Here is a 27,923-nt window from a genome sequence, read left to right as displayed (position 1 = left end):
CTTGAAATTGCTGAATTATAGCCAATGAGACAGGGATGTGTAGTGTTCTAAAGCAATATAGCAGTCTGGGTAAAACCGTCAGAGTCTCGTTCGCCTCTTCCTCTGCCTGAAGAAGATGAGGTTTGAGATCTTGACAATGTCGGTGGCGATGTAGAGATGAGACCCAAATGTTTGAGAAGAATTTCTCCATCCAGGAAAGTGGAGAAGGAGTATGACTTGCTTTGGTAGTAGAAGGACAGGTGAAATGGGAAGGACTAGTGATATGTAATTCCCCGTTGTAAGGGTAGAAGAAGAGGCTTTAAGGACCTATGTTTCTGTACGGTTTCCGGCGAGATATCTGCAAACATTTGCACGTTATGACTAGAGATGAGCGAATCGAAGTAGGCGAAGTGGAATTCGTTTCGAATATTAGGAAAATTTCGCGTCGAATCCGAAAATAAGCAGACTTCGGATGCGCGAATCGAAATTTTTCCTAAAATGGCGGCGACATGTGCGGCGACGGAGCGGGGATGTCTGGGAAGGCGCGCAGACAAGGCGCGCTGACCCATAATGCATTCATTCATGACATGTGATCGCATTAGCCAATCAGCAGCCAGCCAGCCAGCACAGTGTAATGGTCGAGCTATAAATGGCGGCCATTTTAGAATTCTCCATTTGCCTCCAGTCATTCAACAGAGGCAGACCTGGCTGTATGCAGGGAGAGAGTTAGGGACAGAGAAACGTTACTTAGGGACACAGAAACGTTAGTTAGGGCCACAGAATTGATACTTATCCATAGAAACGTTACATAGGGCCACAGAAACGTTACTTAGGGCCACAGAATCGTTAGTTAGGGCCACAGAAACATTACTTAGGGACACAGAATTGTTACTCAGGGACAGACAGAATTGTTACTGAGGGATACAGAATTGTTACTGAGGGCCACAGAATCGTTACTTAGGGCCACAGAAACGTTACTTAGGGCCACAGAATTGTTACTTAGGGACAGACACAGAATTGTTACTGAGGGACACAGATTTGTTACTGAGGGCCACAGAATCGTTACTTAGGGCCACAGAATTGTTACTTAGGGACAGACACAGAATTGTTACTGAGGGACACAGATTTGTTACTGAGGGCCACAGAAACGTTACTTAGGGCCACAGAAACGTTACTTAGGGCCACAGAATTGTTACTTAGGGACAGACACAGAATTGTTATTGAGGGACACAGAATTGTTACTGAGGGCCGCAGAACCGTTACTTAGGGCCACAGAAACGTTACTTAGGGCCACAGAATTGTTACTTAGGGACAGACACAGAATTGTTACTGAGGGACACAGAATTGTTACTGAGGGCCACAGAACCGTTACTTAGGGCCACAGAACCGTTACTTAGGGCCACAGAATTGTTACTTAGGGACAGACACAGAATTGTTACTGAGGGACACAGATTTGTTACTGAGGGCCACAGAATCATTACTTAGGGCCACAGAATTGTTACTTAGGGACAGACACAGAATTGTTACTGAGGGACACAGATTTGTTACTGAGGGCCACAGAATCGTTACTTAGGGCCACAGAAACGTTACTTAGGGCCACAGAAACGTTACTTAGGGCCACAGAAACGTTACTTAGGGCCACAGAATTGTTACTTAGGGACAGACACAGAATTGTTATTGAGGGACACAGAATTGTTACTGAGGGCCGCAGAACCGTTACTTAGGGCCACAGAAACGTTACTTAGGGCCACAGAATTGTTACTTAGGGACAGACACAGAATTGTTACTGAGGGACACAGATTTGTTACTGAGGGCCACAGAAACGTTACTTAGGGCCACAGAAACGTTACTTAGGGCCACAGAATCGTTAGTTAGGGCCACAGAAACGTTACTTAGGGACACAGAATTGTTACTCAGCGACAGACACAGAATTGTTACTGAGGGATACAGAATTGTTACTGAGGGACACAGAATCGTTACTTAGGGCTACAGAAACGTTAATTAGGGCCACAGAAACGTTACTTAGGGCCACAGAATTGTTACTTAGGGACAGACACAGAATTGTTATTGAGGGACACAGAATTGTTACTGAGGGCCACAGAACCGTTACTTAGGGCCACAGAAACGTTACTTAGGGCCACAGAATTGTTACTTAGGGACAGACACAGAATTGTTACTGAGGGCCACAGATTTGTTACTGAGGGCCACATAAATGTTACTTAGGGCCACAGAATCGTTACTTAGGGCCACAGAAACGTTACTTAGGGCCACAGAAACGTTACTTAGGGCCACAGAAACGTTACTTAGGGCCACAGAAACGTTACTTAGGGCCACAGAATTGTTACTCAGGGACAGACACAGAATTGTTACTGAGGGATACAGAATTGTTACTGAGGGACACAGAACCGTTACTTAGGGCCACAGAAACATTACTTAGGGCCACAGAATTGTTACTTAGGAACAGACACAGAATTGTTACTGAGGGACACAGATTTGTTACTGAGGGCCACAGAAACGTTACTTAGGGCCACAGAAACGTTACTTAGGGCCACAGAAACGTTACTTAGGGCCACAGAAACGTTACTTAGGGCCACAGAATTGTTACTTAGGGCCACAGAATTGTTACTTAGGGACACAGAATTGTTACTTAGGGACACAGAATTGTTACTCAGGGACAGACACAGAATTGTTACTGAGGGATACAGAATTGTTACTGAGGGACACAGAAACGTTACTTAGGGACACAGAAACGTTACTTAGGGCCACAGAAACATTACTTAGGGCCACAGAAACGTTACTTAGGGCCACAGAATTGTTACTTAGGGACAGACACAGAATTGTTACTGAGGGACACAGAATTGTTACTGAGGGCCACAGAACCGTTACTTAGGGCCACAGAAACGTTACTTAGGGACACAGAATTGTTACTCAGGGACAGACACAGAATTGTTACTGAGGGACACAGAATTGTTACTGAGGGCCACAGAACTGTTACTGAGGGCCACAGAACTGTTACTTAGGGCCACAGAACTGTTACTTAGGGCCACAGAAACGTTACTTAGGGCCACAGAAACGTTACTTAGGGCCACAGAATTGTTACTTAGGGACACAGAATTGTTACTTAGGGACACAGAATTGTTACTTAGGGACACAGAATTGTTACTCAGGGACAGACACAGAATTGTTATTGAGGGACACAGAATTGTTACTGAGGGCCACAGAACCGTTACTTAGGGCCACAGAAACGTTACTTAGGGCCACAGAATTGTTACTTAGGGACAGACACAGAATTGTTACTGAGGGACACAGATTTGTTACTGAGGGCCACAGAATCGTTACTTAGGGCCACAGAATTGTTACTTAGGGACAGACACAGAATTGTTACTGAGGGACACAGAATTGTTACTGAGGGACACAGAATCGTTACTTAGGGCCACAGAATCGTTACTTAGGGCCACAGAAACGTTACTTAGGGCCACAGAAACGTTACTTAGGGCCACAGAAACGTTACTTAGGGCCACAGAATTGTTACTTAGGGACAGACACAGAATTGTTACTGAGGGACACAGATTTGTTACTGAGGGACACAGATTTGTTATTGAGGGCCACAGAAACGTTACTTAGGGCCACAGAATCGTTACTTAGGGCCACAGAATCATTACTTAGGGCCACAGAATCGTTACTTAGGGCCACAGAAACGTTACTTAGGGCCACAGAAACGTTACTTAGGGCCACAGAATTGTTACTTAGGGACACAGAATTGTTACTCAGGGACAGACACAGAATTGTTACTGAGGGATACAGAATTGTTACTGAGGGACACAGAAACGTTACTGAGGGACACAGAAACGTTACTTAGGGCCACAGAAACGTTACTTAGGGCCACAGAAACGTTACTTAGGGCCACAGAAACGTTACTTAGGGCCACAGAATTGTTACTTAGGGACAGACACAGAATTGTTACTGAGGGACACAGAACCGTTACTTAGGGCCACAGAACCGTTACTTAGGGCCACAGAAACGTTACTTAGGGCCACAGAATTGTTACTCAGGGACAGACACAGAATTGTTACTGAGGGACACAGAATTGTTACTGAGGGCCACAGAACTGTTACTTAGGGCCACAGAATTGTTACTCAGGGACAGACACAGAATTGTTACTCAGGGACACAGAATCGTTTAATTAAAGAGTATGTCAGACAACATGCAGAGGAGTGGCAGAGGAGGCAATGTTTTAGGAGCGAGCAGACGTGGCAGCAGAGGAAGGGGTCGAGGCAGCACTATTCGCAGCCAGAGGCCAGTGCTCCCGGTGTCATCCAGCGGTCGTGTCTCCACCGACAACCCTGCCGTCATCGATTGGTTGGCTCGGTCGTCTTCCTCTTCCCAGGTCACCTCTGACACCTACAGCCAACGGTCGGTGGGTACGTCAGACACAACCGTTAGTTGGCATGGCCCGGGAGCAAGCCCACTGAAATCACGTGTCCTCTACCTGCCCCTGTCCTTTGGTGTTCCCTCACCAAGCGAAGTATCGCATGCTGTGGGCTCAGCCCCACTGTACAGTGAGGAAGAGCTAACATAGGGCGGTCAGGAACGGGGGGAGACATCCGCCTCTTCAGCAGCCAGGCGAAGAAGTAGTGGCGAGGAGAGTGGCTCGGTAGCCGGTCTAGAGACAGGTCTGTCTCCTGACCCACATGCAGCCGAGGGGGCTAGTAGTGAGGCGGAGACCCTAATTGATGATGATGAGGCTGATCGCACTTGGCAGCCTCGTCGTCATCAGGCTATTGCTTCCGCATCATCAGGAGAAGAGGGTGGCAGCTTGGCAGCGAGCAAAACAGTCGGTGGGTTGCCCAGGAGGCAGCAGGGTCACAGCAGTGTCAGTGGAGGCAAACGGCCACGGAGTACAGCACCAGCTCCACTGCAGCCTACCACCACGGCCAGTAGTGGTGCCGGTGTGCACGGAGGAAGCAGCAGTCAGCCAGTGAGGAGTATCGGGGGCAAAGTTTCCTACTCGGCGGTGTGGCAATTTTTTGTCAAGCCGCCCGAGGAAGTAAACGTAGCCGTATGTCGACTATGTGGCCAGAAAGTCAAGCGTGGCCAGGGGGCCCATGTTGGGACTACAGCGTTGCGGCAGCATATGCAGCGTCGCCATTTGGTGGCCTGGGAAAACCGTGATAAAGATACGGCGGTTCTGTCCGCCCCAGCCCCCGCTCCATCACCCGCTCCGTTACTTGCTCCGTCACCCGACGTCAATCGCCCTCTATCAGCCAGTCAAGGCTCCAACACCTGCTGAGGGGAGTTGTCGCTCGTTGCCATCTTCCGCTCGTTCAGATGCTCCTTCTCCTGCTACTCCTCTTCACGGATTCCGTCAGCAGTCTTTCTTGGAATCCGTTTCCAAGAGACAACAGTTTGCGAGCACGCACCCGACGGTGCAAAAGCTGAACGTCCTCCTGTCCAAGTTGCTGGTGCTGCAGTCCCTCCCTTTCCAAGTGGTGGACTCAGCACCTTTCCGAGAAATGATGGCTTGTGCCGCGCCGCGGTGGAGAGTGCCAAGCCGGCATTTCTTCGCCAAAAAGGCAGTGCCAGCCCTGCATTCACATGTAGAAGAGATGGTGGGCCAGTCTTTGAGCATGTCGGTCTCTGCCAAAGTGCACGGCAGCGCCGACGTGTGGAGCTGTAACTACGGTCAGGGACAGTACATGTCATTTACGGCCCACTGGGTGAACGTGGTGCCGTCACAGCCGCACCAGCAACTTGGACAGGTCACGCCGCTTTTGCCTCCACGTTTGCACGTCCTTGGTCCACAAAAGATGTCCGCCTCTACCACCTCTTCTTCCTTCGTGTCCTCAGCCGCCACCCCCGTGCCAAGTCCCATTACCCGACCGGCATATCACATGTGCAGGGCGCAACGGTGTCACGCTGTGCTGCACCTGGTATGCCTTGGCGAACGTAGTCACACAGGGGAGGAACTTCTCAGTGTAATGAACAGAGAAATCGACAGATGGCTGTCTCCGCGCAAACTGAAAATCGGAACCATGTTGACCGACAACGGAAAGAACATGGTGTCTGCTTTGCGTCAAGGAAGGTTGTGCCATGCGCCTTGCATGGCTCACGTGTTCAATCTGGTTGTCAAGCGGTTCCTAAAATCCACCATCCCACTGCAAGACATCCTTAAAATGTCACGTAAACTTTGCATGCATTTCAGCCATTCCTACACCGCAAAGCACACCCTCCTTGAGCTGCAGCGGCAGAACGGAATTCCACAGCATCGCCTGATCTGCGACGTTGCAACAAGGTGGAATTCAACCCTACACATGTTAGACCGCCTCTACGAACAGCGAAAGGCCATCACCGATTTCCTGATGTTACAAGCGGATAAAGGTACTCCCCTGTGTAACTTAGATGTCAGCCATTGGCAGCTCATGCGTGACACCTGACGCTTGCTCAGGCCCTTTGAGGAGGCCACGCTATTCGTGAGTCGGCAGGACTATGGGATGAACGACGTCATTCCTTTGTCGCACGTCCTGGAACAAATGCTGTTAACAATGGCTGGTCAGGGTGCGGTAGACGTGGCGCACAGATCTCAACGCCACATGACCCCTGTGGGGGCAGGACAGGAAGAAGAGGAGGAGGTAGAGGAGGACATTGGTGCTCAGGAATTATTGAGTGAAATGGGTGGTTTTTCCACTCAGCGGACAGGAGTGGAGGAGCAGGAGCATCTGGTAGAGGAGGAGGAAGAGGAGACAGAGGACCCAGACGCACCGTGGCAGTATGCTGTGGAGATGGAGGCAGGGAGTCCCTCGCATTCCTTGGCACAAATGGCCCATAGCATGCTCGCTTGCTTGCGTACCGACAGCCGAATAATAACCATCAGACAGAGGGATGACTTTTGGTTGTCCACCTTGTTGGACCCTCGCTACCGTTCAAAAATGGTGGCCTTTTTCACACCTGCTGAGAGGGAGGCCAAAATAACGTACTATAAAAACCACCTATGTAGTCAGCTGGTCTCTGCCTGTCTGCGCCAACGTCCATCCTCAGACACTGTGGGCCCTGTGCGCTCGCGTTCCGCTGCCATGGCAGCAGGGGAGGGGTGGGGTGGTAGGAGCAGTGGCAGCTCCACCAGCAGCAGCTGCCTCAGTCTGCACTCGATGATGAGTAGCTTTCTTCACCAGCGCAGTGAGGAAACTACTAACCAGCCGCAGCAGCAGCATCAGGTGGACCTGGAGCAAGACCTCAAACAACAGGCTTAGGCCTACTTGGACAGCACCCTGCCAACCGAGGTAGACAATCCCCTTGACTACTGGGCAACGAAACTTGACCTTTGGCCCCAACTAGCTGAATTTGCCCTTGAAAGGCTGTCATGCCCGGCCAGTAGCGTGGCATCGGAGCGCGTGTTTAGTGCGGCAGGAGGTATTGCAACTCCGCGGAGGACACGACTGTCCACCCAAAGTGTGGAGAGACTCACGTTTGTGAAAATGAATCAGGCGTGGATTAGTCTGGATTTCAAACCACCAGTTCCTGACACAACTGACTAAATCCGCCATGAATCATGCCCCAAACATGTGCCACTTTCAGGTCTCCTCACACTGCTGGTGTGTTCCATTTTTTGTCATAGGGTGCTGGCAGATTACGGGCCTCCCATAGCTGCTGCCAGGCCCCTAATCTGCCATGGGCCCCTATACCGCCTCCTCATGCTGCTGCCAAGTCCAGAGTCTCTCATGGGTCCCTGTACGGCCTCCCATTGCTGCTGTCTCCATCGCCACACTCTGCCATGTGCCACTTTCAGGTCTCCTCACACTGCTGGTGTGTTCCATTTTTTGTCATAGGGTGCTGGCAGATTACGGGCCTCCCATAGCTGCTGCCAGGCCCCTAATCTGCCATGGGCCCCTATACCGCCTCCTCATGCTGCTGCCAGGTCCAGAGTCTCTCATGGGTCCCTGTACGGCCTCCCATTGCTGCTGTCTCCATCGCCACACTCTGCCATGTGCCACTTTCAGGTCTCCTCACACTGCTGGTGTGTTCCATTTTTTGTCATAGGGTGCTGGCAGATTACGGGCCTCCCATAGCTGCTGCCAGGCCCCTAATCTGCCATGGGCCCCCGTACCGACTTCTCATGCTGCTGCCAGGCCCGTAATCTGTCATGGGCCCCTGTACTGCCTCCTCATGCTGCTGCCAGGTCCAGAGTGTGTCATGGGTCCCTGTACGGCCTCCCATTGCTGCTGTCTCCATCGCCACACTCTGCCATGTGCCACTTTCAGGTCTCCTCACACTGCTGGTGGTTTCCATTTTTGTCATAGGGTGCTGTATGGCCTCCCATTGCTGCTGCCTCCACCGCCACACTGTGGCTCCACACTCTGGTTTTGGCCCCGTGACTGCCCAAATGAGTGAAGTGTGCGGTGATTCTAAGATCGACGGCACTCATCTGCATGTCATACTGACTGTCAGTATTATTTCTCTTCCCCAGCAGACTCCAAGGGCATTTAAATTAAAGGTACAGTGTTCTGCACTAATATAAAGGCTCTCTGAAGCCTAGAAACACCCTTTTATAAGTTAAATTCGCAGCGAATATATTCGACTCGAATCAAAATTTTTCCACGAATTCGCCGAATCAGTTGAATCGAATTTTTGAATACTTCGCTCATCTCTAGTTATGACCAAGCAGCTGGATTGACGGGAGCTCCTGAGCCTTTTGCATGACACTCTCTTTTACCCGGTAGTAGTGGGGCTTGACTCTGACGTCCCTGGGTGGCATGTTGGGACGCACGGCCATGAAAGCTCTGTGGGCTCAGTCAAGCTCCAATTTGTTCTCAGGGACATTATGTGAGCAATTCATTAGTGGCGTTGGCAACATCAGTCACAGATTCGGGGAGAGCCCATATGCGGAAATTATATCTGTGAGATCGATTTTCTAAGTCATCAATTTTTGCCAATGCCTCCTCTAATCTTGCCTAAAGCTCACAGATGCAGTTTGTGTTTTGATTTGTCCTGCCTACTGACACGTCAATCTTATTCTCATGGTATTATTTCTAGTTCCCATGTCCTTGAATTCCTGTTTTAAATCCTCAGTAATCTTCTTACTAGCCTTTTCCAACCCCTGGTTTAATAGGACAGAAAAGTGTGCCAGTATAATGGGGTCACCAGAGTATTCAGGGTGAAGGGCCAGAGGCTAGGTATGAAGGTGCCCTGGGGAGGCCTACAGGCTATTCTGGCTATTAAGGATACTCATATCCCTGTCCTTAGAAGACCCCGATGAGAAGGGGGACTCACCAACAGTGATGTCTCCCTCTATGGGGGTAGAAGGGACCATCTGAGTGGCACTGCAGTCCTATATGCCCTCAAGTGAGGCAGTAGCAGCTCCTGGGTTAGGCTGGGTGGCTGAGGTGGAGCCGGCACTGCCATGTTGGAGGGAACGGCCATCTGGAGATCTGCTTCCTGCGGCAGCTGTGGAGTGGCTTTGGGCTTCCCTGTTGCCATGAAGGGACAAGTCCAGTGTGTCAGGAGGTGCCTTGGGTAGAAGCAAGGTGGATGTTTCCCCTGGCCCAGCAGGATGCAGTTGGATTAGGATGGATTGCGGTGGAGCTGTATCAGGCCATCAGGGAGGGAGGGAGGGAGGAAGGAAGGGAGGAAGGGAGGAAGGAAGGGAGGAAGGAAGGGAGGAAGGGAGGAAGGAAGGAAGGAAGGAAGGGGAGAGGGAGAATGGATGGAGAAAAGAAGAGAGGAAGAGGATGGAGGAGAGGGAAGAAGAGGGAAGCAAGGGGGGAGGGAAGGAAAGGAGAGAAAGGAAGGGAAGGGAAGTAGGAAAGGAAGGAGAAGGAGGGAGGGAATGGATGGAGGAAGGGAGGAAGGAAGGGAGGAAGGAAGGGAGGAAGGAGGGAAGCGAGGAAGGAGGGAAGCAAGGAAGGGGATGCAGGAAGGAAGGGGGGAGGGAAGCAGGAAAGGGAGGAAAGGATGAAAAGAAGGATAAATTTCCATGGATGGTCCATGACTCACTGGCTCAGTCTGAAGCATCAAAAAGAGCTGCCGCTGTTCTGTATGCAGTTTCCCAACCACACATCCCCTTCACAGAAGCTGCATGGACTGGAGTGTAAGTGGGCACAGGGGGAGTCAGAGCAAATCCAGCCTCTCTCTTCTCCCATTGGTGTGGAGGATGGGGGGAGGGGCTGGGCACTGTGTGAGAATGCAAGGGAAGATGGATATTTAATATGAGGCATCACATACCTGGGTGTCGGAGTTCAGCAAAAATCTGGGGGGCTCAGCCCACCTCTCTAGATCGACCCTGAGGAGCACACAGGGGGGCCAGAACAAAAATATGACGGTCAGTCGGGGTGATCGTTGCGGAGCTGGGAGCAGTTACAAGCACCAATTTCACTGTTTGGCTTTCAATAAAGCAGCTGAAAGCCACAGGAGGAATAGGAGGAGAAACGGCTTTCAACTGCGTCATTGAAAGCCATACAGGGAAATAGGTGCTTGTAACTGCCCTCACCGCTGCACTGATCATCCCCGACTTTCCATTTCACCCGCTGCAGGAGGTACCAACCAGGGCTCTGGCCCCCCTACTGGTCTTGGCCACTTGGGCATGCCCAAATGGTCAGTCTGCCCCTGCTCCTAATATATTTCATTCATGGGTCACAGAGGGCCCCTCCCTCAGGGCCTGTGTGCAGTGAACACCAGGATGATACGCCACTGTGTCTGTGGGACTCTTGCTTCTGGCACAGCAATCTAACCATACTTTATAGGCACAAGAAGGCTTTTGTTTTACTTAACCACTCCCCTTTAAACCCCTCCCACCATTAATTCAGTTTGGCCACACTCACCATTACTACTCCACTTAAGGTTCCAAAACATGCCCCAGGTATTTTAAAATCCTAGCAACACCCCAGACACAATGAAAACCATGCCCACTCTTTGCCACAGTGCACTAAGCAGGCCTTGTACACAGGCCTACACATTTCATAAAACACCCTTGGTATAACGTTAGAGTCAACACAATTTTCATAATAAATATATAATAAGTAAAAGCAAACAGTAATACATTTACAATGCATGAACAAAATTAAAGTTTGTGACTGCTACATACCAACACGAAGCAAAAAGTCATTGAAAGAATGCTTGTTTATGACATCAAGTTTTGCCACAAGTGCAAATGCAAACTCTACCATTGTACCGATGTGCATGTACTGTCTGTCTGTTTCCTGTAAGATATAAGCACCTGTCAGAAGAAAGTTTTATGAAACCTAGAAGGAAAGCTGACATTTAAACCTTCAAAAAAGTGACAAATATAAAAGTTCTAGAACAAACAACTGGTAATATCTATAAAAATGAACCATATATTTTCCCTGAAGAAATTTGTATAATAAGGACCAATTTTAGACAAAATAGCCAGGTAAAATCAGTAACCTTATACCATGTAATTCAAGGATAAGTTCACCTTTTAGCAAAACATAATAAATGCACATTTTTATGCAGGTAAAAAAAATGTGCATTTACTATTTTTGTTTCTGGAGCCTCTAAAGCAGGGGTCTCCAAACTTACTAAAGAAATGGCCAGTTTAGTGTCCTTTGGACTACAGGGGGAGCTGTGAAAGTAAACAATGCCCGATCTTTGGTATTGGGGGAGAAATAGTTGGTATCAGTGGAATAAATTGTGCCCCATTGTTGGTGTCAGTGGAATGAATAGTGACCCATTGTTGGTGTCAGTGGAAGGAATAGTGCCCCATTGTTGGTATCAGTGGAAGGAAGAGTGCTCCACTGTTGGTGTGAGTGGCAGGAATAGTGCCGCATTGTTGGTGTGAGTGGAAGCAGTACTACCCCATTGTTGGTGTCAGTGGAGGGGATAGTGTTTCAAGGGCCAGATAAAGGCAAGCAAAGGGCTGCATCCGGTCCCAGGGCCATAGTTTGGAGACCACTGCTCTAAAGCATTGCACCAGGGATCAGCAGATCACTGGTGCCATGCATGTCTCCTGTAGACTTGTCAGTGTATCTGTGTGCCCGTATGTAATACAGGCAAGCAGATACACTCTGACAGGAAAACTCAATGAATTACTACAGCGCTCAACAGGGGGGTGGTTTGTTTGTAACATGTTACACCCTGACTATGGGTGTAAAATGTAACATGTTATGAAAGGTGAATGTATCCTTTAAATTACCAGAAATGAATAATCACCATCCTTTCTGTTATACATGAACCACATTTCAGCAAGAGCTTTTCATGTATCTCCTTACCCACTTCTGTATGTCAGCAGCACAATCCAAACAAAACAGAATACTGAAGTTTGGCAACAATTAACAGAAGTATCTAATTTACTTTATATATACTTTATATGGTACTATACAAGCAGAACACATACAGAACCAAGGAAAGGGAAGAGAAGGGAGGATGCTGTTTGTGCACTAATAATAACTGTAAGCAAAGGCACAAATGTTTTTTTACCCGTCCGATTTATTATTTCACCTGAGAGCCGTTGGTGAGCATCCACATATGTGAGATCACCATCTGTAATCTGATGACTATGGAAAGCCTAACAGTGACCCTGGGTCAATTTAAAAAACTGTACTTTCAGTTTCAGTGACTTCTGTCTGTGAGGGTGTTGTGATGTCATTAATGGGCTCCACCATTGCTAGCAGAAGGCAACAGACACCACCATATCAGAAACTTTAAATATTACAGGGCTCAAGCTGCAATCTCTCTTCTCTTCTAAGGTCATTATTATTCAGATTAGGGTACTTATATCTATTTATGTCGGAGTATACAAGTGTAATATAGAGGTGTTACTAAAGAATTGTGTCTCTTGCATTAATATTCTATACTGTTGAAATATATATATGAATCCAGAGTGTCCAAGGTATCGGGAGGCTTTCAAGGTCAGGGCAACCATCGGGGACAAGCATCATCAAGTGGCCCCTCTGGGGTAGCACTATATTTGGGGGCTTGTCTGGGATGTCTCCCATAGTTAGCCCTAGCAAGCGGAGTCATGAGCCAAAGGGTGAAGACATGATGGACTCAGCCGCCGCAGTTAAGTGAAGGTGAGAGCAAGGCAGCCATCTGGAACTGTGTACGTGGTTGAGATACCAGGCATTGAATAAGAAGTCCATAAGCTGGTAAAGAATCTGGTGCCAGACCAGGGGGCCTATCTCATTGACATGAAGATGGAATTCACTATGGGCTGCACTAGCATATTACTGGAGTGGAACAAAGTTATATCTGCTTGTATCCAGAAGGACAGCATATATTTGGCAAAAGGAGTTGAGGTCCAGGTGATCCCATTGCTGCCCACAGGTGAATCCTTGGGGGATCACCCATGAGCAAAAGTGGAAGATCCTGTGTAGGTGGATGCTGATGCACTCCCAATTAGGTTTTCCCCCTGCCACATGTTACACAGACATGAGCATGCTAGTTGAGAACTTAGTAAAGAATAGCTCTGCTTCTGTCAGTCAAGGATATTGGTAGCTTTGCTTTTTCTTGGGGCGGATTCCGACCGGCCGATTTCATCCCCAAGATGCTGACAAAGTTCGCTTGGAGCGGTGCACCTCTACAAGGTGCACAACGTAATGACCCAATTGTGCTGAAACTAATACTCAAGGGATCACAAGCAACCCCTACTTTCCCTCAGTTAGTGAGAGAGGGGAAGAAGCTTTATTAGAGGAGAGGAATCAAGAACTTAGAGAACTGCCAAAATCTACTTCCAAGAAAGAAAAAGCATTGACTCGGATGTTACAGGTATATGAGTATTTCACCGATGAGGATAGTGACAGGGAGACAGAAGCAGATGAATACACAATTTCTCCAATCATCAAGACTGTCAGTGAGGCAGCCCCAGCCGGCCTGCTGACTCCAGTTGCAGGCAGCCAAACCAGATCAGAGAGGAGCCCATGCTTTAGCCTATGAAGAGCTGAAGTGCATCCATCATAGAAAACCTGGACATTTTAGCGCTCAGTGCCCCAGGAAAAAGACTGAGCCAGACATAACAGATGAAGTTCTAAGGGCAATACAGAAAGTTCTCCTTGCTAAGAAAAGGGGAAACCTCAGGGAAGCCTCAAAGAAGGAGCTAACTGAGGGCCCTGAGAAAAGCCAATGCTCCAAAAGACAGAAGAGTCTGAAATCCAAGCAAAAATGTAGGAAGAAGTCCCTTAGATGTTCATCGGAATCCTGAAAGAAGCCCAATCAAAAGCCACCAGAGCCAGGGGGAAATGTGCAGAGAGTCAATGCACCACCTCAATCTAAAGTCACTGTCAGATCATTCCAACAACTAGCAGGGAGAACAAAGGAAGAAGCCAACCATGTAATGCCAGTTGACTTACCTGAGAAGCTTGTAGGCCCCTCTCCTAAAGTGTCAGTCCAGGTGGAGGGAGAATACACTAAGGCACTGAGACTCAGGTGACCTTGCTATACAGTGACTTTTATGAAACGTATCTAAAATATATCCCTTTATGCAAGTTGGAAAAGTTGGAGATCTGGGGTATTGGCTCTGAAAATTTCTCTATGATGGCTACATTCCAGTTTAAATAACTTTTGGTCCCTTGACCGCGGGGAAGACAGAGACATTGATAAGACAGCAGTTGTATGTTCCAGACTGCCAGGAACAAGACAAAACTCCCTATTAATTGGAACCACCACTGACCAATTATTATTATACAGTATTTATATAGCGCCAACAGTTTGCTCAGCGCTGTACATTATAATAAGAGACAGTGCACGAGACAGTAACAATACAATAATACACGAGGGTTTCGAGGGCCCTGCTCCTTGGAGCTTACAATCTAGGAGGGGGGGATAGTGGTACAGGAGGAAATAGCTGTGGGGGATGGAGTGGTAGGAAAAGTGGAGGAGATCGGTAATTAGGTGAGGGCGGGGTAGGCTTTCCTGAAGAGATGGGTTTTCAGGGTGCGCCTAAAGGTGAGGAGGGTAGGTGACCGTCTTATAGATTGGGGTAGTGAGTTCCAGAGGATGGGGGAAGCTCTGGAGAAGTCCTGGAGACGGGCATGGGAGAATGAGACCAGGGAACTAGAGAATAGGAGGTCTTGTGAGGAGCGGAGAATACGTTTTGGGTGGTAAATGGATATCAGGTCGGTGATGTAGTTTGGGGCAGTGTTATGAACAGCTTTGTACGTCAATGTTAGTAATTTGAATTTTATGCTTTGGGCAATCGGAAGCCAGTTGCGGGATTGGCAGAGCGGGGTGGCGGATACGGAGCGGTTAGTAAGGCGGATGAGTCTGGCCACAGAATTCAGGATAGCCTGAAGCGGGGATAGTCTGAAGCTGGGATAGTCTCTGATGAGGTAGGCCGGTGAGGAGGGAGTTACAGTAGTCAAGTCGTGATATAATAAGGGAGTGAATGAGTTGCTTTGTAGCCTCTGGGGTTAGGAACGGACGTATTTTGGAGATGTTGCGGAGGTGGAGTCTACATGAATTTGTCAGCGATTGGACCTGAGGCTGGAAAGAAAGATTGGAGTCTAGAATGACACCTAGTACTCTGGCTTGTGGGGTGGGGCTGATGGTGCCGTTGTTGGTCGTGATGGAGAAATCGAGGGGGGGCGCGGGCTGGGGGGAAAACTAGGAGCTCGGTTTTGGAAAGGTTTAATTTGAGGAAGTGGCGTGACATCCAATCTGATATGTCATTCAGAAGGCTAGTGATTCGGGCGGAGACTGAAGGGGTGAGGCGAGGGGTAGAGAGATAGATTTGCATGTCATCGGCATAGAGATGGTAGTTGAAGCCGTGGGAGTGTATCAGTTGGCCAAGGGAGGAGGTGTAGATGGAGAAGAGAAGGGGCCCGAGGACAGAACCTTGAGGGACCCCAACAGAGAGGGGGAGTGAGGGGGAGGTGGCAGCATTATAGGTAACACTGAAGGAGCGCTGTGATAGATAGGAAGAGAGCCAGGAGAGAGCGGAGTCTCTGAGGCCAAGGTAGTATAGTTTTTTTTGAAGAGGGGGTGGTCAACCGTGTCAACCTAGTGAGAAGGTTGCTTATTCCTCTAGCTGAGAATACACCTTCAATTGCATCAAGCCTTTCACTGGGTGTTTCGGGAGCAGAGAGCCCCAATGGACAGAGTGGGAAGATTGGGGAGCCAGGGAAAGAGTGCTGGTAAAATAGTCTGTATGAAATCCACAGTCAAGTTGACCTGGGATCAGCCGGGACCCTTTGTCGTCTTGGAGACTGATTCTCAACATGAAGAGATGGGAGTGGATCTGGTCCCTGAAATAATACCCACACAAGCCTTGTCCTGGAATAGAGGGAAGATGCCAGTTAGTCTCCAGAATATTACTGACTCCCCTTTTAAAGCCCCAAATGTTCATTGGACAAGTAAGTTTGAGCACTCCGGTAACACCTAGTGATTTGGTGAAGGGAAAGCCCAGAGAGAACTCAGAAGGGGAGTCTTCTTCCTCGCACAACCCACTATCTCCTAAGTGGGAGAAGAGAGTCAAGGATCAGTTGTTAAGATGGGAAAAGATGTTTTCCAAGAATGAATTTGACGGGGGATGTGCTAAAAGTGTTCAGCATTGGATTTGGCTGCAGGAAGACAGGCCATTTATGGAGAGAGCAAGGGGAATACCTTTGAGTGACCTAGAAGACTTCAGAGAGCAACTTGCTGAGCTGAAAAGGTCAGGAGTCATTTGAGGATCCAAGATCTCTTACGGTTCATCTATAGTTGTAGGGAGGAAGACAAATGGGACCCTGCTGTTGTGTATTGACTACAGAACTGTGAACAGAAGAACCATTCCCAACCAGTATACCACTCCTGGAAACAAAGATTCCCTTCAATGTTTGTCAGTGATGAAATGGTTCAGTGTCATGCATCCAGACGTTCGAGAAAAAACGGTGTTCATCTGCCCATTAAGGTTCTACAAGTTCAATCAGATACCTAAAGGACTATCAGGGGCTCCTGTCACATACCAGTAGTTGATGGAGTGCACAGTGGGAGACATGAATCTAACTGAGGTCTTGGTGTATTTGGATGACAATCATTTTCAGGAAGACTTTGGAAGAACACAAATCAAGCCTTGAGAAGGTTCTTCAAAAGCTCCATGAAGAGGGCCTGAATTTGTCATTGGAGAAATGTCAGTTCTATGAAACTTCTGTCACCTACCTAGGGCATGTAGTTTTAGCAGAAGGGATTGCCACTGACCCTGAGAAGTTAGAGGCAGTTACCACATGGCCCAGACCAAGAACAGTCACTGAACTGAGGTCTTTCCTAGGGTTCTGCTCCTAATATTGGAGATTTGTTGTGATTGCCCACCCATTCAATTAGTTACTACAGAAAGACAAAGGGAAAGGCTAAGGTGAGAACTGCAAGGCAGGTCAAATGAGGTGAGGATCTCAAAAGTCACAAGAATCTATTCAGGAGAGATGGACTTACCAATGTGAGAGAATTTTCCATCACCTCATGAAAAACCTTACGGAAGCTCCAGTGCTGGCTTACACAGAACCTATCATGTGGACACAAGTCGAGAGGGGCCGGGTGGGGATCTATACCAAGAGCAAGTTGTGAGGATACGTCCCATTGCTTACGTAAGCCAAAAGCTTACGCCATCTGAGAAAAACTATCCCGTGCATAAGTTGCAGTTCTTGTCTCTAAAGTGGGGCCGCTGATGACAAATTGAAGGATCAGCCATATGAGGATATCGTTGGCTATCCGCCTTGAAATATCAGCTGAGAATAGGGAACCGAGATGCTGACACTTTATCCCGAAGACCACATAATCTGAACACAGGTTCGGAAAGCTTGAGTAATGTTACCTCTGAGGAAGTCCAGGCTTTGTGCCAAGGCATTGATTATCGGCACAAAGAAGCTGTTGGAGGGTGTTGGGAGTGCCCAAGTGTTACTGTGATCTGTCTCAAGTGAGAAGTGTGGGGCTCCCACTGTTGTCAAAGAGAGACTTGAAGGCAGATCAGAGTGAGGACCGCAGTTTAACCTTGAATGTCCTGAACAAACAAGATTCCAGTCTGCTACTAATCAGTTCCATCATGAACTCCAAGTTTAAGAAAAATGGGACCAGCTGCAGGTACAAGACGGTATCATCTATCAGAAAGGCCCTCAGAAGACTTAAAAGAAAGGTGGCAGTTGCTCCTCCCATAGAAAGACTGACAAGCTGTACTAATGGCTCTTCATGATGGACACAGGCACTTAGAACCAAATAGGACCTTTAGATTGGTTAGGAACCTCTTCTAATGGCCTGGTATGAGAGCAGAAGTGGAGAGCTACTGTCACATGCTTACAGTGTATTCAAAGGAAAACTCTATCAACCAAAGTTGCCCCCATGGATCACCTACAGAGTCAAGGGCCTATGAAGTTGGTATGCATTGACTTTCTGTACCTTGAACCAAAAGCTGGTAGGAGAAGCAATGTTCTGGTGGTAATCAACCACTTTACTTGATATGCTCAAGCCTTCCCCATCAAGGATCAACAAGCAGTCACTGTGGCAAAAGTACTGGTGGAAAAGTTTTTCATGCACTATGGTCTGCCACAACAAATACATTATGACCAGGGTAGAGACTTTGAGAACAAACTTGTTCACAAGCATCCAAAAATCCTGAACTTCCGCATTCCATACACAGGGTGATCCGCAACCTGAACGGTTCAACTGCATTAATAAGCTGGGAACTTTGCCCTCAGGGAAGAAACAGCACTGGGGAAATCTTATTGCAGCTGTAGTTAATGTCTACAACAGCGCAACCAATGATGCCATGGGGAATTCCCCCTATAGATTAGTGTTTGGGAGAGAAGCTTGACTGCTGGTCAACCTAGCTTTCGGAACCTCCATGGATCACACGTCCCTAACTTCATACAAGGGGTATGTTGACCAACTATGGAAAATTTTTCAGCAAGTTTATGAGAGAGAGAGACTGCAACCACAAGCACCTCCCCAGGCTGATAGTTTATCAAATCCGCCTCGAAGAGAAGATTGACCTACTGACAATGTGGCACCGAAATCACTTTCTACCCATTTCATATGCCATCCGAATACCCCAGCTTCCTGACTCCTAATCGAATTACATAATCTAAGGCCTATATCAAGCTGGCAATGTCAAATTAACATTTAAACAAAGGAAGAGGATGAAGGTGATGAGAAGAGATGGTTTCTGAATGGTTGTGACCACAGCTACAAGCGATACTAAAGGTTCACTTTTTTCTTTAAATAAACATGTTATACTTACTTTGTGCAGTGGTTTTGCACAGAGCAGCCTGGTTCCTCCTCTTCTAGGGTCCCCTGCTGGTGCTCCTGGCTCCTCCTTTCTGTCAGGTGCCCCCATAGCAAGCAGCTTGCTATGGGGACACCTGAGCAGGCTTGTGGCCAAGCTGCTGCTCCGTGTGTCTATTGTCCACGCCCTCTCTCCTCATTGGCTGACTTGCTGTGATTGACAACTGCTGTGATTGACAACTGCGGGAGCCAATGGCTCCTGCTTGTTGTCTCAGCCAATGAGGAGACAGAGACCTGGGACAGCCGAGGCTGTTGTGCACATCGATGGATCGCAATGGGGCTCAGGTAAGTATTGAGGAGGCTAGGGGCACTGCTGCACACAGAAAGATTTTTACCTTCAGGCATAGAATGCCTTTACAGCCACTTTCAGGAGAATAATGACACCTCTCTCTCAGTTGGGGGAACAGGAAGAGACCCCTTAGAGCCAGGACACTACCAAAGTTAAAGTCGAAACAGCTAGTCCACCCATCAGAAGGGGCATAGAAATTCAGACTGACCCTAGTGACAAAACTTAAAGCTAATGAGAATTTCGAGTTTGAACCTCAATCTGTTGTTGCTGGTCCTGATTGTGGGCCGGAAACACGGGAGGCTGAGTCTTGTCAAGGCATCTGTAAAGGAGTCCACGAGCCTAAAACTTTGGAGTTGGAGCCTGACCTACATGCTGCTTATCCCCCTCATCAGTTAAACACAAGTACCTCTGATTCAACTCGTGAGCTCTTGCCAAAAGACTGCATTCCAGAATAAGGCAAAACATCTTTCTGGATTGAAAGTGTATTTTAGTGGGTTTTGAGGGGATTGGAAGTTTGGTGTTCTCAGAGAGCAGCAGCCGTAGGAATATAAACAGAAGCAGTAAAAGCAGTAGCAGGAACCTTGGGGTGGAAATGTTATCTAAGGGATATCTTAATCTGTTTCTGGTACAATTTTTGGAATAGGTGGCTAATAATTCTTTTGCACGGATAACTAATGCTTAGATTACCTTAGTAGGCAGTAGGACTGTTGAAGAAAGACTACAACAAAGCTTATGACCAAAACAACTTTATTTGTTGCCATGTTTGAACACATGGACTTGTCTCAGCAGATTTTATATTCTTTCTCTCTCTATCCTGGAACAATAATAATAAAAAAAACACTAACAATTGAGTACTGTCCGTGATACTTTTTTTATTTGCACTAACATATAATTTTGAGGACAAGCTTGTCCTCAAAATTATATGTTAGTGCAAATAAAAAAAGTATCACGGACAGTACTCAATTGTTTCTGTCGCAAATGCACTAATACGGCTACAATCACCTCAAGCAAAAAAAAAAAACACCGAAAGGGAAACTAATGCTAAGTGGGAAGTTGGTACTTTTACATTAAAAGGGTTACTTTTAACATTCACACTCTCCCTAGGCCCTAACCATATCTAAGGTAGAAATCCACATCCAGGTAACTACTTACCTCTTCAAGATGGCAACAACTTTCTTTATTGATTAAAACATTTTGCCTGAAATCTTTTCTGGTGCTGCCGCACTTACATAGCTAGCCTGGTTGAAAAAAGACACAAGTCCATATAGTTCAACCAATAAAAAGGAAGAAAGAAAAAAAAACCCAGTAACTTTCCATATATTTGAATATAATGATAATCCAGGTTTCCCCCTGCCAGAGTACTCCAATTTTATGAAAAACTTCTGTACAAGCAGCACCATAGAACATTTCGAACAGAAGGCTGTAAACATTGGAGGAGACTGTTACAATCAAGAAGAGGGAGTTCTTGCCTAACTTAAGGTAAAGGCTAAGGAAGCTGGCTGGGGTCATTTATTTTTTGTTGAATCTGAAGTTTTGTATATATATTTTTTTTTTTTGTGACACACATTAGGTATGTGTAATGGTGTGTGTTCCATTAAGTGTAGGTGGCTGTTTCTGCTCTTAATCATCTCTGTGGTGTCTTCTTCACAGCCAGACCCCCAGTCTTACAGCACTGTGAAGGTTAACAGAAGCAGCTGCTTTCTTTGTGTCCTTAAAAAATGTACTACATTCCCAAAATGCATCGAATTCTGTGAATGGAGGACGAGCAGTTGAATGACAGGATCTTCTCTAATTCGCAGAACATGATGCATTGTGTGAGAGTAGTAACATAAGCTCTTTGAATGGTGGGGAGGGCAGAAGTTGGGCAGGCATTTGGTGCAACTTTTCGCAGTAGCAGTGGCTGCTGTGAACCTTCACAGTGCTAGAAGATTGTTTCTTTTTGCCTGTTTTTCTTCAGGTCAATATTTAAAAATAAAAATTCTGGTACTTTACCTGACTGTACTCTTGATTTGGAGTTGTACTTAGTCCTGTTGCTGCCATGTAAGTACTTCCTATGGTCTTGATCTTTTCAACACTGCTGAACTTCGGCTTTGATAATAACTGTAAAACAAAATTAAAATACTGTATATTACAGTGATATGTAAATATCTGTAGAATGTATGCACCTTTTCTAGAAGACAAAAAAGGAGTCTATATGAGAAAAAAAAGAACAACTCTGAAAAAAAAATTATTTTCACTTTTTTGTTAAAATGAATATGCTCGGACAGTACAAACACCACCAAACAGACCACTTATTGGAAAGTAGACACCTCAAGGTGATCTCTTGTTTTTGCCACAATTTTTGTAAATTAAAAAACATGCTAGTATTGAAGAGGTTAACAAAATGTAACAACATTGATGGTCAAAAATATAGGTAGTGTGTAGTGTAAAATGAGTCATGGCTTTTTACAATGAGATTTCTAAGCATTTTCAAAAACAGATACCAATGCTCACCAGGCTTATACGTTTACATAACTATTTGTACACAGACTGTGTACACATTGAGGCAATTGAACATTTTGGTTACCCTCCTCAAGAATGGTTAACCAAGTAGGATTTCACGAATAGCAAAGTTCTTTATATTTCAGGATATCTAAAAGATCGAGGCTAACATTTAAGGAACTAAAGATTTATCTTGCATTGGGGAATGTTATGTTCATAAGCCCACTATCGGCAGAACACTGAATAATAATGGCATACATTGCAAGGAGAAAACCACTACTAGACAAAAAGAATATTAATGTTCATCTACTGTTAGCTAAAACACATGAACATGTCAGAAGGCTCTTGGAAATTTGTTTAATGAATGTGTGAGATCAAAAAATAAGTTTTTACTTTAATTAAAGGGTCATATTTGGTGAAAGGCAAACATTGCATCCCTGCATAAGAACCTTATCCTTGCTGTAAAATACGATAGTGGTATTATCATGGTTTCTGTGCCCGTTTTGCTGCCAAGATAACTTTGTACAATCAATGGAATTAAGAATTCTGAATTGTACAAGAAAACTATGCAGGAAAATGTCAGGGTATCTATCCATGAACTAAAGCTCAAGAAAAAGTGAGTCATGCAGCAAGACAATTAACCTAAACACATCTACCAAAAATGTATAAAGCAGAGAATGTTTTAAACTGGGCAACTGAAAGTTCAGATCTTTATCCAATAGATTTGTTGAGGAAAGACCTAAAATGGGCAGTTCTTGCAAGAAAATCTAACATCTGTGAGTTAATGATCTTCTATAAGGAGGAATGGGCCAAAATTCTTCCAAAGCTGACAAACATGATTGATTATCAGTTATCAAAAATGTTTGGCTGCAGTAATTATTGCCCAGAGGGCAACACGTTTACATGAAATTTGCTCCTTATATCTACAGACTGACGGTAGCAGAGGTGGATGGAATTTAAGCACCACATCCCCGTATTGATATACCTAAACAAAAAAGAAAAAGAACACTGGGAGTTTTTAGGTACTGAAGGATTCACCAAGAAAATTACCTCTAATAAGTTTTTGTAACGTAGTTACATAACTGGTGAGGCTGAATAAAGACAACCAGTTCAACCTGTGTGTGTATGTATTATGTCTCTACCACTTCCCATATCCCTGTATATTGTGTTCAGTAAGATGTCCATCTAAACGCTTTTTGAAATTAGCAACATTTTCTGCTGCAACCACTGATTGTGGAAGGGAGTTCCACATCCTTACCACTCTAACAGTAAAAAACCTGTTACGCAGTTTAAAGTTGAACTTGCTCCTTGTCCAACTTCGGTAGTCACGTGTCTTCTTGAGTAACCTGAGACTGAATCCTCCAGCCCTCTTATTAGTTGTCTTGCTCTCCTCTGGAATCTCTAGTCCCAGCACATCTCTCATGAGGACTGGAGACCAGAATGAGATGGCATACTCAAAGAAGAAGTAAAGCCAAAGCTCTTTTGGCTGTATTATAGAGTTGGAGAGCCACACTGAGCCAAGGACTGGAAGAGGTACCACAGCTGGGCAGACTCTTCTCCCCTTTCCTCTTGGATATGGTGGGTGAGGTTACAGTCCCGGCCACTAAGTAGCCAATCAGGATTTTCTTGTGTCATTTCTAGGGGGTGGGATTCCCCCTAGACTGAGGTGGCAATCACACCTTCCCTTCACTCTTGGTCTCCGCCAAAATGGCCATTGCTTCTTTTGTGTTGCAGACACTTTTTGATCTCTTCATTGTCTACCACTAGCAGAGATGAAGCAGTGATCTGTTGCAGTGATGAATGTTCTGCTGCACAGCTTAAAGGGCAGGCATCCACTCTACCCCCCACCAAAGGTTTTTAGTCCTCCAAAAAAAAACATAAGTAGTACACAATGAATGAACAACTTATCTAGAAAGTAGACATACTTTGGGACCTCTTCTGACAAAAGAGGTAAGCAGCAGAACTACCAGTAAGGTATGTTAAGAGATGGACTGGGGGTGTCATACATTGATATCACAATAAGAAGGACTTGTACATTAGGGTGCATTTTCACACTGGTGATGACTCCTCACAACAGATACCTTAAGAATTATAGGATAACCTCTTAAGGGTTTGGATAAATATTTTAAACCTCTGTTCTCTTGGTTCAGTGGAGTGCTGGGTAAAGGGCTCAGTTACCTCCAAAGATTTGGCGGGTGCAGCAGAGGTTTCCTCCAATTCTTCTTTTACAATGACCTGAGGCATGAACTCTGGAATGTCAGGCCTCAGAGCTCCTCAGCAGTTCTTTGTCGTAGATGTGATAGGATGGCATCCATAGACTCAGATAACCACAGTCATACCATGTTGAAGTCTTCCTCCAAGCCTTCCTCAAGAAGTGGTTGCTGTAACTAGGTCACAAGACCAAGACAAACACCTCCCCAAACCTTCAGTTGTAAGGACAGAATCCCAGAAAATAAACTCAGCTCAGTGAAAATTTTGGGCATTGGGCAAGAGGCAACAGCCTCTAAATTCTTGGAGTCATTGGCCATTCCTTCAACAAAAATGACAAGTCTCAAATAAGTGCTTGATTTCAATTTACCTGCCCATCTGCTGATACCCATAGATGTGCTCCGCTTTTGTTTTGTTCTCTGTCTTTAGGATGCATGGGGATGTGATGGTACCCATTTCTCAAATCCAGAATTCAACCATTTGGCCCCAGACAGGCATTTGTATTCTGCACAGGGAGTGGTGTCCTAGTCTATAATGGTCATCTGATGGAGATTGCAGTAGTCGATGCACATCTTGATCGAACCATTCTTATTCTGGACCATCACTATGGGAGAGGCATAAGTAACTCTGGATTATCTTATTAGCCCAGTGCTCTTTAGCTTTTTTAATTGCTCTATCAGATCATCAAGTTCCCTAAAATAATTTGTCGAGGCTCCGCTCTGAATGGCGTGTCTTCTAGCAAATGTATATGATATTGGATACATTTTGCACATTCCACATTGAACTCATCCTTAGAGAACAGCTCTCTCTATCCCAAGAAGAGGCTTGAAGTGTGTCCTTCTATTCAGAGATTGAGACAGGAGTATTCACCGGTTGTAAGTGCTCAACTGGGATCTCATCTTTGGCTACACCCACCAAAAAAGATGGTGAACACGGGTAGCTGGTTTCACTTGACCAAGCAAGCGAACCCAGATTTTTGAGTCAACGAGGGCTAGGAGTCATCTTACTAGATCAGTGTTCATCCCCACCAATGAACACTGCCCGGTGACTAAATGTCCATATAAAAGAACATCTGGGTAGCAGCGACCATAACATGATTTCATTTATTGTTAGCTGTAACAGCAAGCACATATGGGAAAAATAAATACGGTCAAATTTAAGAGAGCTAATTTTCCAATGCTGAGAGATGCTTCTCCAAGACTTAGACTGGGAGGGAATATTGGCATCAATGAACACAACACAGAAATCGGAGTTCTTCAAAAAGACTGTATGTGAAAACACTACAAAATATATTCCCATGGGCAACAAGTTTAAAAGGCTAAAAATCAAACCTATCTGGCTAAAGTTAAAAAAAGCTATAGATAATAAGAAAAGAGCTTTTATTAAATATAAAAATAAAGGAACGCTATAATCATTTAGACATTACAAAGAATATAACAGAATATGAAATAAGGAAAAAAGGCCACAAAAATTGTAAACGAACCATAGATTGCAAAAGATAGCAAGACACACTCCCAAAAATTCTTCAAAAATATTAATAGTAAAAAAGTCCAGTCCAAGCATGTAGGCCCTTTACAAAATAATCTAGAGTGGGTGACTGGGAACAAAGAGAAGGCACATTTTTTAAATACCTTCTTCAGCTCTGTGTATACAAAGGAGCATGGGGGAGCTCTTGTCCATAATGGGCATGGTATTGACACAGCTCCAGATGATCCACATCAACTCACAAATGATCTGATCCAAAAATATTTAGTCAGAATAAAGCACCTGGACCGGATGGCATACACCCACGGGTCCTTAAAGAATTGAGCTCTGTTATTTCAAAGCCATTGTTTCTAATTTTTAGGGACTCTTCAATGACTGGCATAGTACCACTGGACTGGCGTAAGGCCAATGTGTTGCCAGTATTTAAAAAGTGGTCAAAATCTGTACCAAGTAATTATAGACCTGTTATTTTAACTTCTACAGTTGGGAAGATACTGGAGAGTTTAATAAAAGATCACATAGTTGAGTTCTTGCTGGAAAAAAATATTTTAAGCAACAGACAGCATGGATTCATGAAAGACAGAAGTTGTCAAACAAATCTGATTTCTTTTTATGAGGGGTTGAGCAAAACCTTGGACAGAGGGGTGGCGGTGGACGTGATATACTTGGATTTTGCAAACGCGTTTGACACAGTTCCTCCCACACGGCTAATGTGTAAGGTAAAGTCTACAGACTTAGAAAAATCTGTATGTAAATGGATAGAAAACTGGCTAAAAGATCATATTCGGAGAGTAGTGGTTAATGATTCATACTCTGAATGGTCTAGGGTTGTTAATGGTGTACCCAAAGGTTCAGTGTGGCACCCTTACTTTTTAATATATTTATAAACAATATAGAGTCTGGGATTAAAAATACCATTTCAGTCTTTGCAGATGACATCAAGCTGTGCCGTGGAATAACGTCCTTAGGGCTCATGTACACTGCAGCTGATAAACTCACGTTTAGGAGCTGTTCAGCGTTTTTTTCAGCAGCCCCTGAACTCACCCTAATGTTTCCATGTACACATCTTTGTTTACAGTTGTTTACAGGCAGTTGAGTTTACAGTCGTTTTTTTGTACGCAACAAACATGCATTCAGACATCGATTTTATCAGTTTCAAACGCAAAATGCTTGTAAACGCGTCTAAATGCAGCAAATCGCGTTTATAAGCGTTTGCAATTTTTTTAACTCTTCCAGTGCCCAATGCTGTCCAGAGCCTTTTTTCATCATGAAAAATGCATGCAAAGTGTTTTCAAGGTGCTCAGATGGACAAAATCCTTAACACAGGATGTTCCGACCAAGCTTGTCACACATTGTAATGACCAATTCACACCTCAGCGCTCTTCCACCCTTGGAAACAAAAGATATCTAAATGCCCATTCACACCTCAAATTCCTCATGAAGACCCCCTGCCAGGTGATCTTAATGACTCACTCCAGCAGACACCTTCTCACCCTTGGAAACAAAAGAAGTGTTAATGAGCAACTCACATCTAATTATCTCAACACGTACTGCTCTCTCTGCTTCTACTGTGTGTATTTCTCTTAAACAGTCTGAAGTTGTTAATAATTTACCACTTTTCAGTGCATTCTGGGCATTTGGGAGGTTCTCCTGTGCCTATCTTTAAAAAACGCTTCTAAATGCAAACGCACATAAACACGTTATGCAATTGCGGCTAAACAGGCGTTTTTTAACGTACGTTTTCCAGCAGTTAGTTTCCATCGTTCAGAAACGTCCCGTGTACATGGGGCCTTACAGGATGTCTTCAACTTACAAGCTGACCTCAATGCACTGTTTAATTGGGCAACTATGTGGCAAATGAGGTTTATTATTGATAAATGTAAGGTGATGCACTTGGGGACTAAGGATATGCATGCATCATACATATTAGGGGGGTACAACTGGGGGAATCAATGGTGGAGAAGGATCTGGGGGTTCTGGTAGATCACAAGCTTAATAATGGCATGCAATGCCAAGCTGCGGTTTCTAAAGTGAGCACAATCCTCTCTTGTGTTAAAAGAGGTACTGTATAGACTCCAGAGAGAGATATATAATTTTACCCCTGTACAAATCATTAGTAACACCTCATCTGGAATATGCAGTTCAGTTTTGGGCACCAATTCACAAAAAGAACATTGGGGAACTGGAAAAAGTACAGTGAAGGGCAACCAAATTGATAAGAGGCATGGAGGAGCTCATGCGGAAAGGTTAGAGGAACTGAATTTATTCTCTTGAGAAGAGGAGATTAAGT

General features: G+C 45.6%; 1 protein-coding gene across 1 annotated transcript in view; it reads right to left on the bottom strand.

Moving 5' to 3' along the window:
* ADCY2 (adenylate cyclase 2) overlaps window positions 1-27,923 on the bottom strand; it is a 685,338-nt gene that overhangs the window by 66,223 nt on the left and 591,192 nt on the right. Inside the window, exons 22-23 of the mRNA XM_089654517.1 lie at window positions 21,452-21,559; window positions 11,054-11,168 (exon numbers count right to left, since the gene is read on the bottom strand). Coding sequence (XP_089510643.1) covers window positions 11,054-11,168; window positions 21,452-21,559 — 223 coding nt within the window. The remainder of the gene's footprint in view (window positions 1-11,053; window positions 11,169-21,451; window positions 21,560-27,923) is intronic.

The sequence above is a fragment of the Staurois parvus genome, unplaced genomic scaffold, assembly GCF_062004578.1.
Source record: "Staurois parvus isolate SC_StPar_1 unplaced genomic scaffold, SC_StPar_1.0 ptg000772l, whole genome shotgun sequence".
NCBI lineage: Eukaryota > Metazoa > Chordata > Amphibia > Anura > Ranidae > Staurois > Staurois parvus.
The sequence above is the reverse complement of the archived record's forward strand: the minus strand, read 5'-3'. Positions and strand labels throughout refer to the sequence as shown.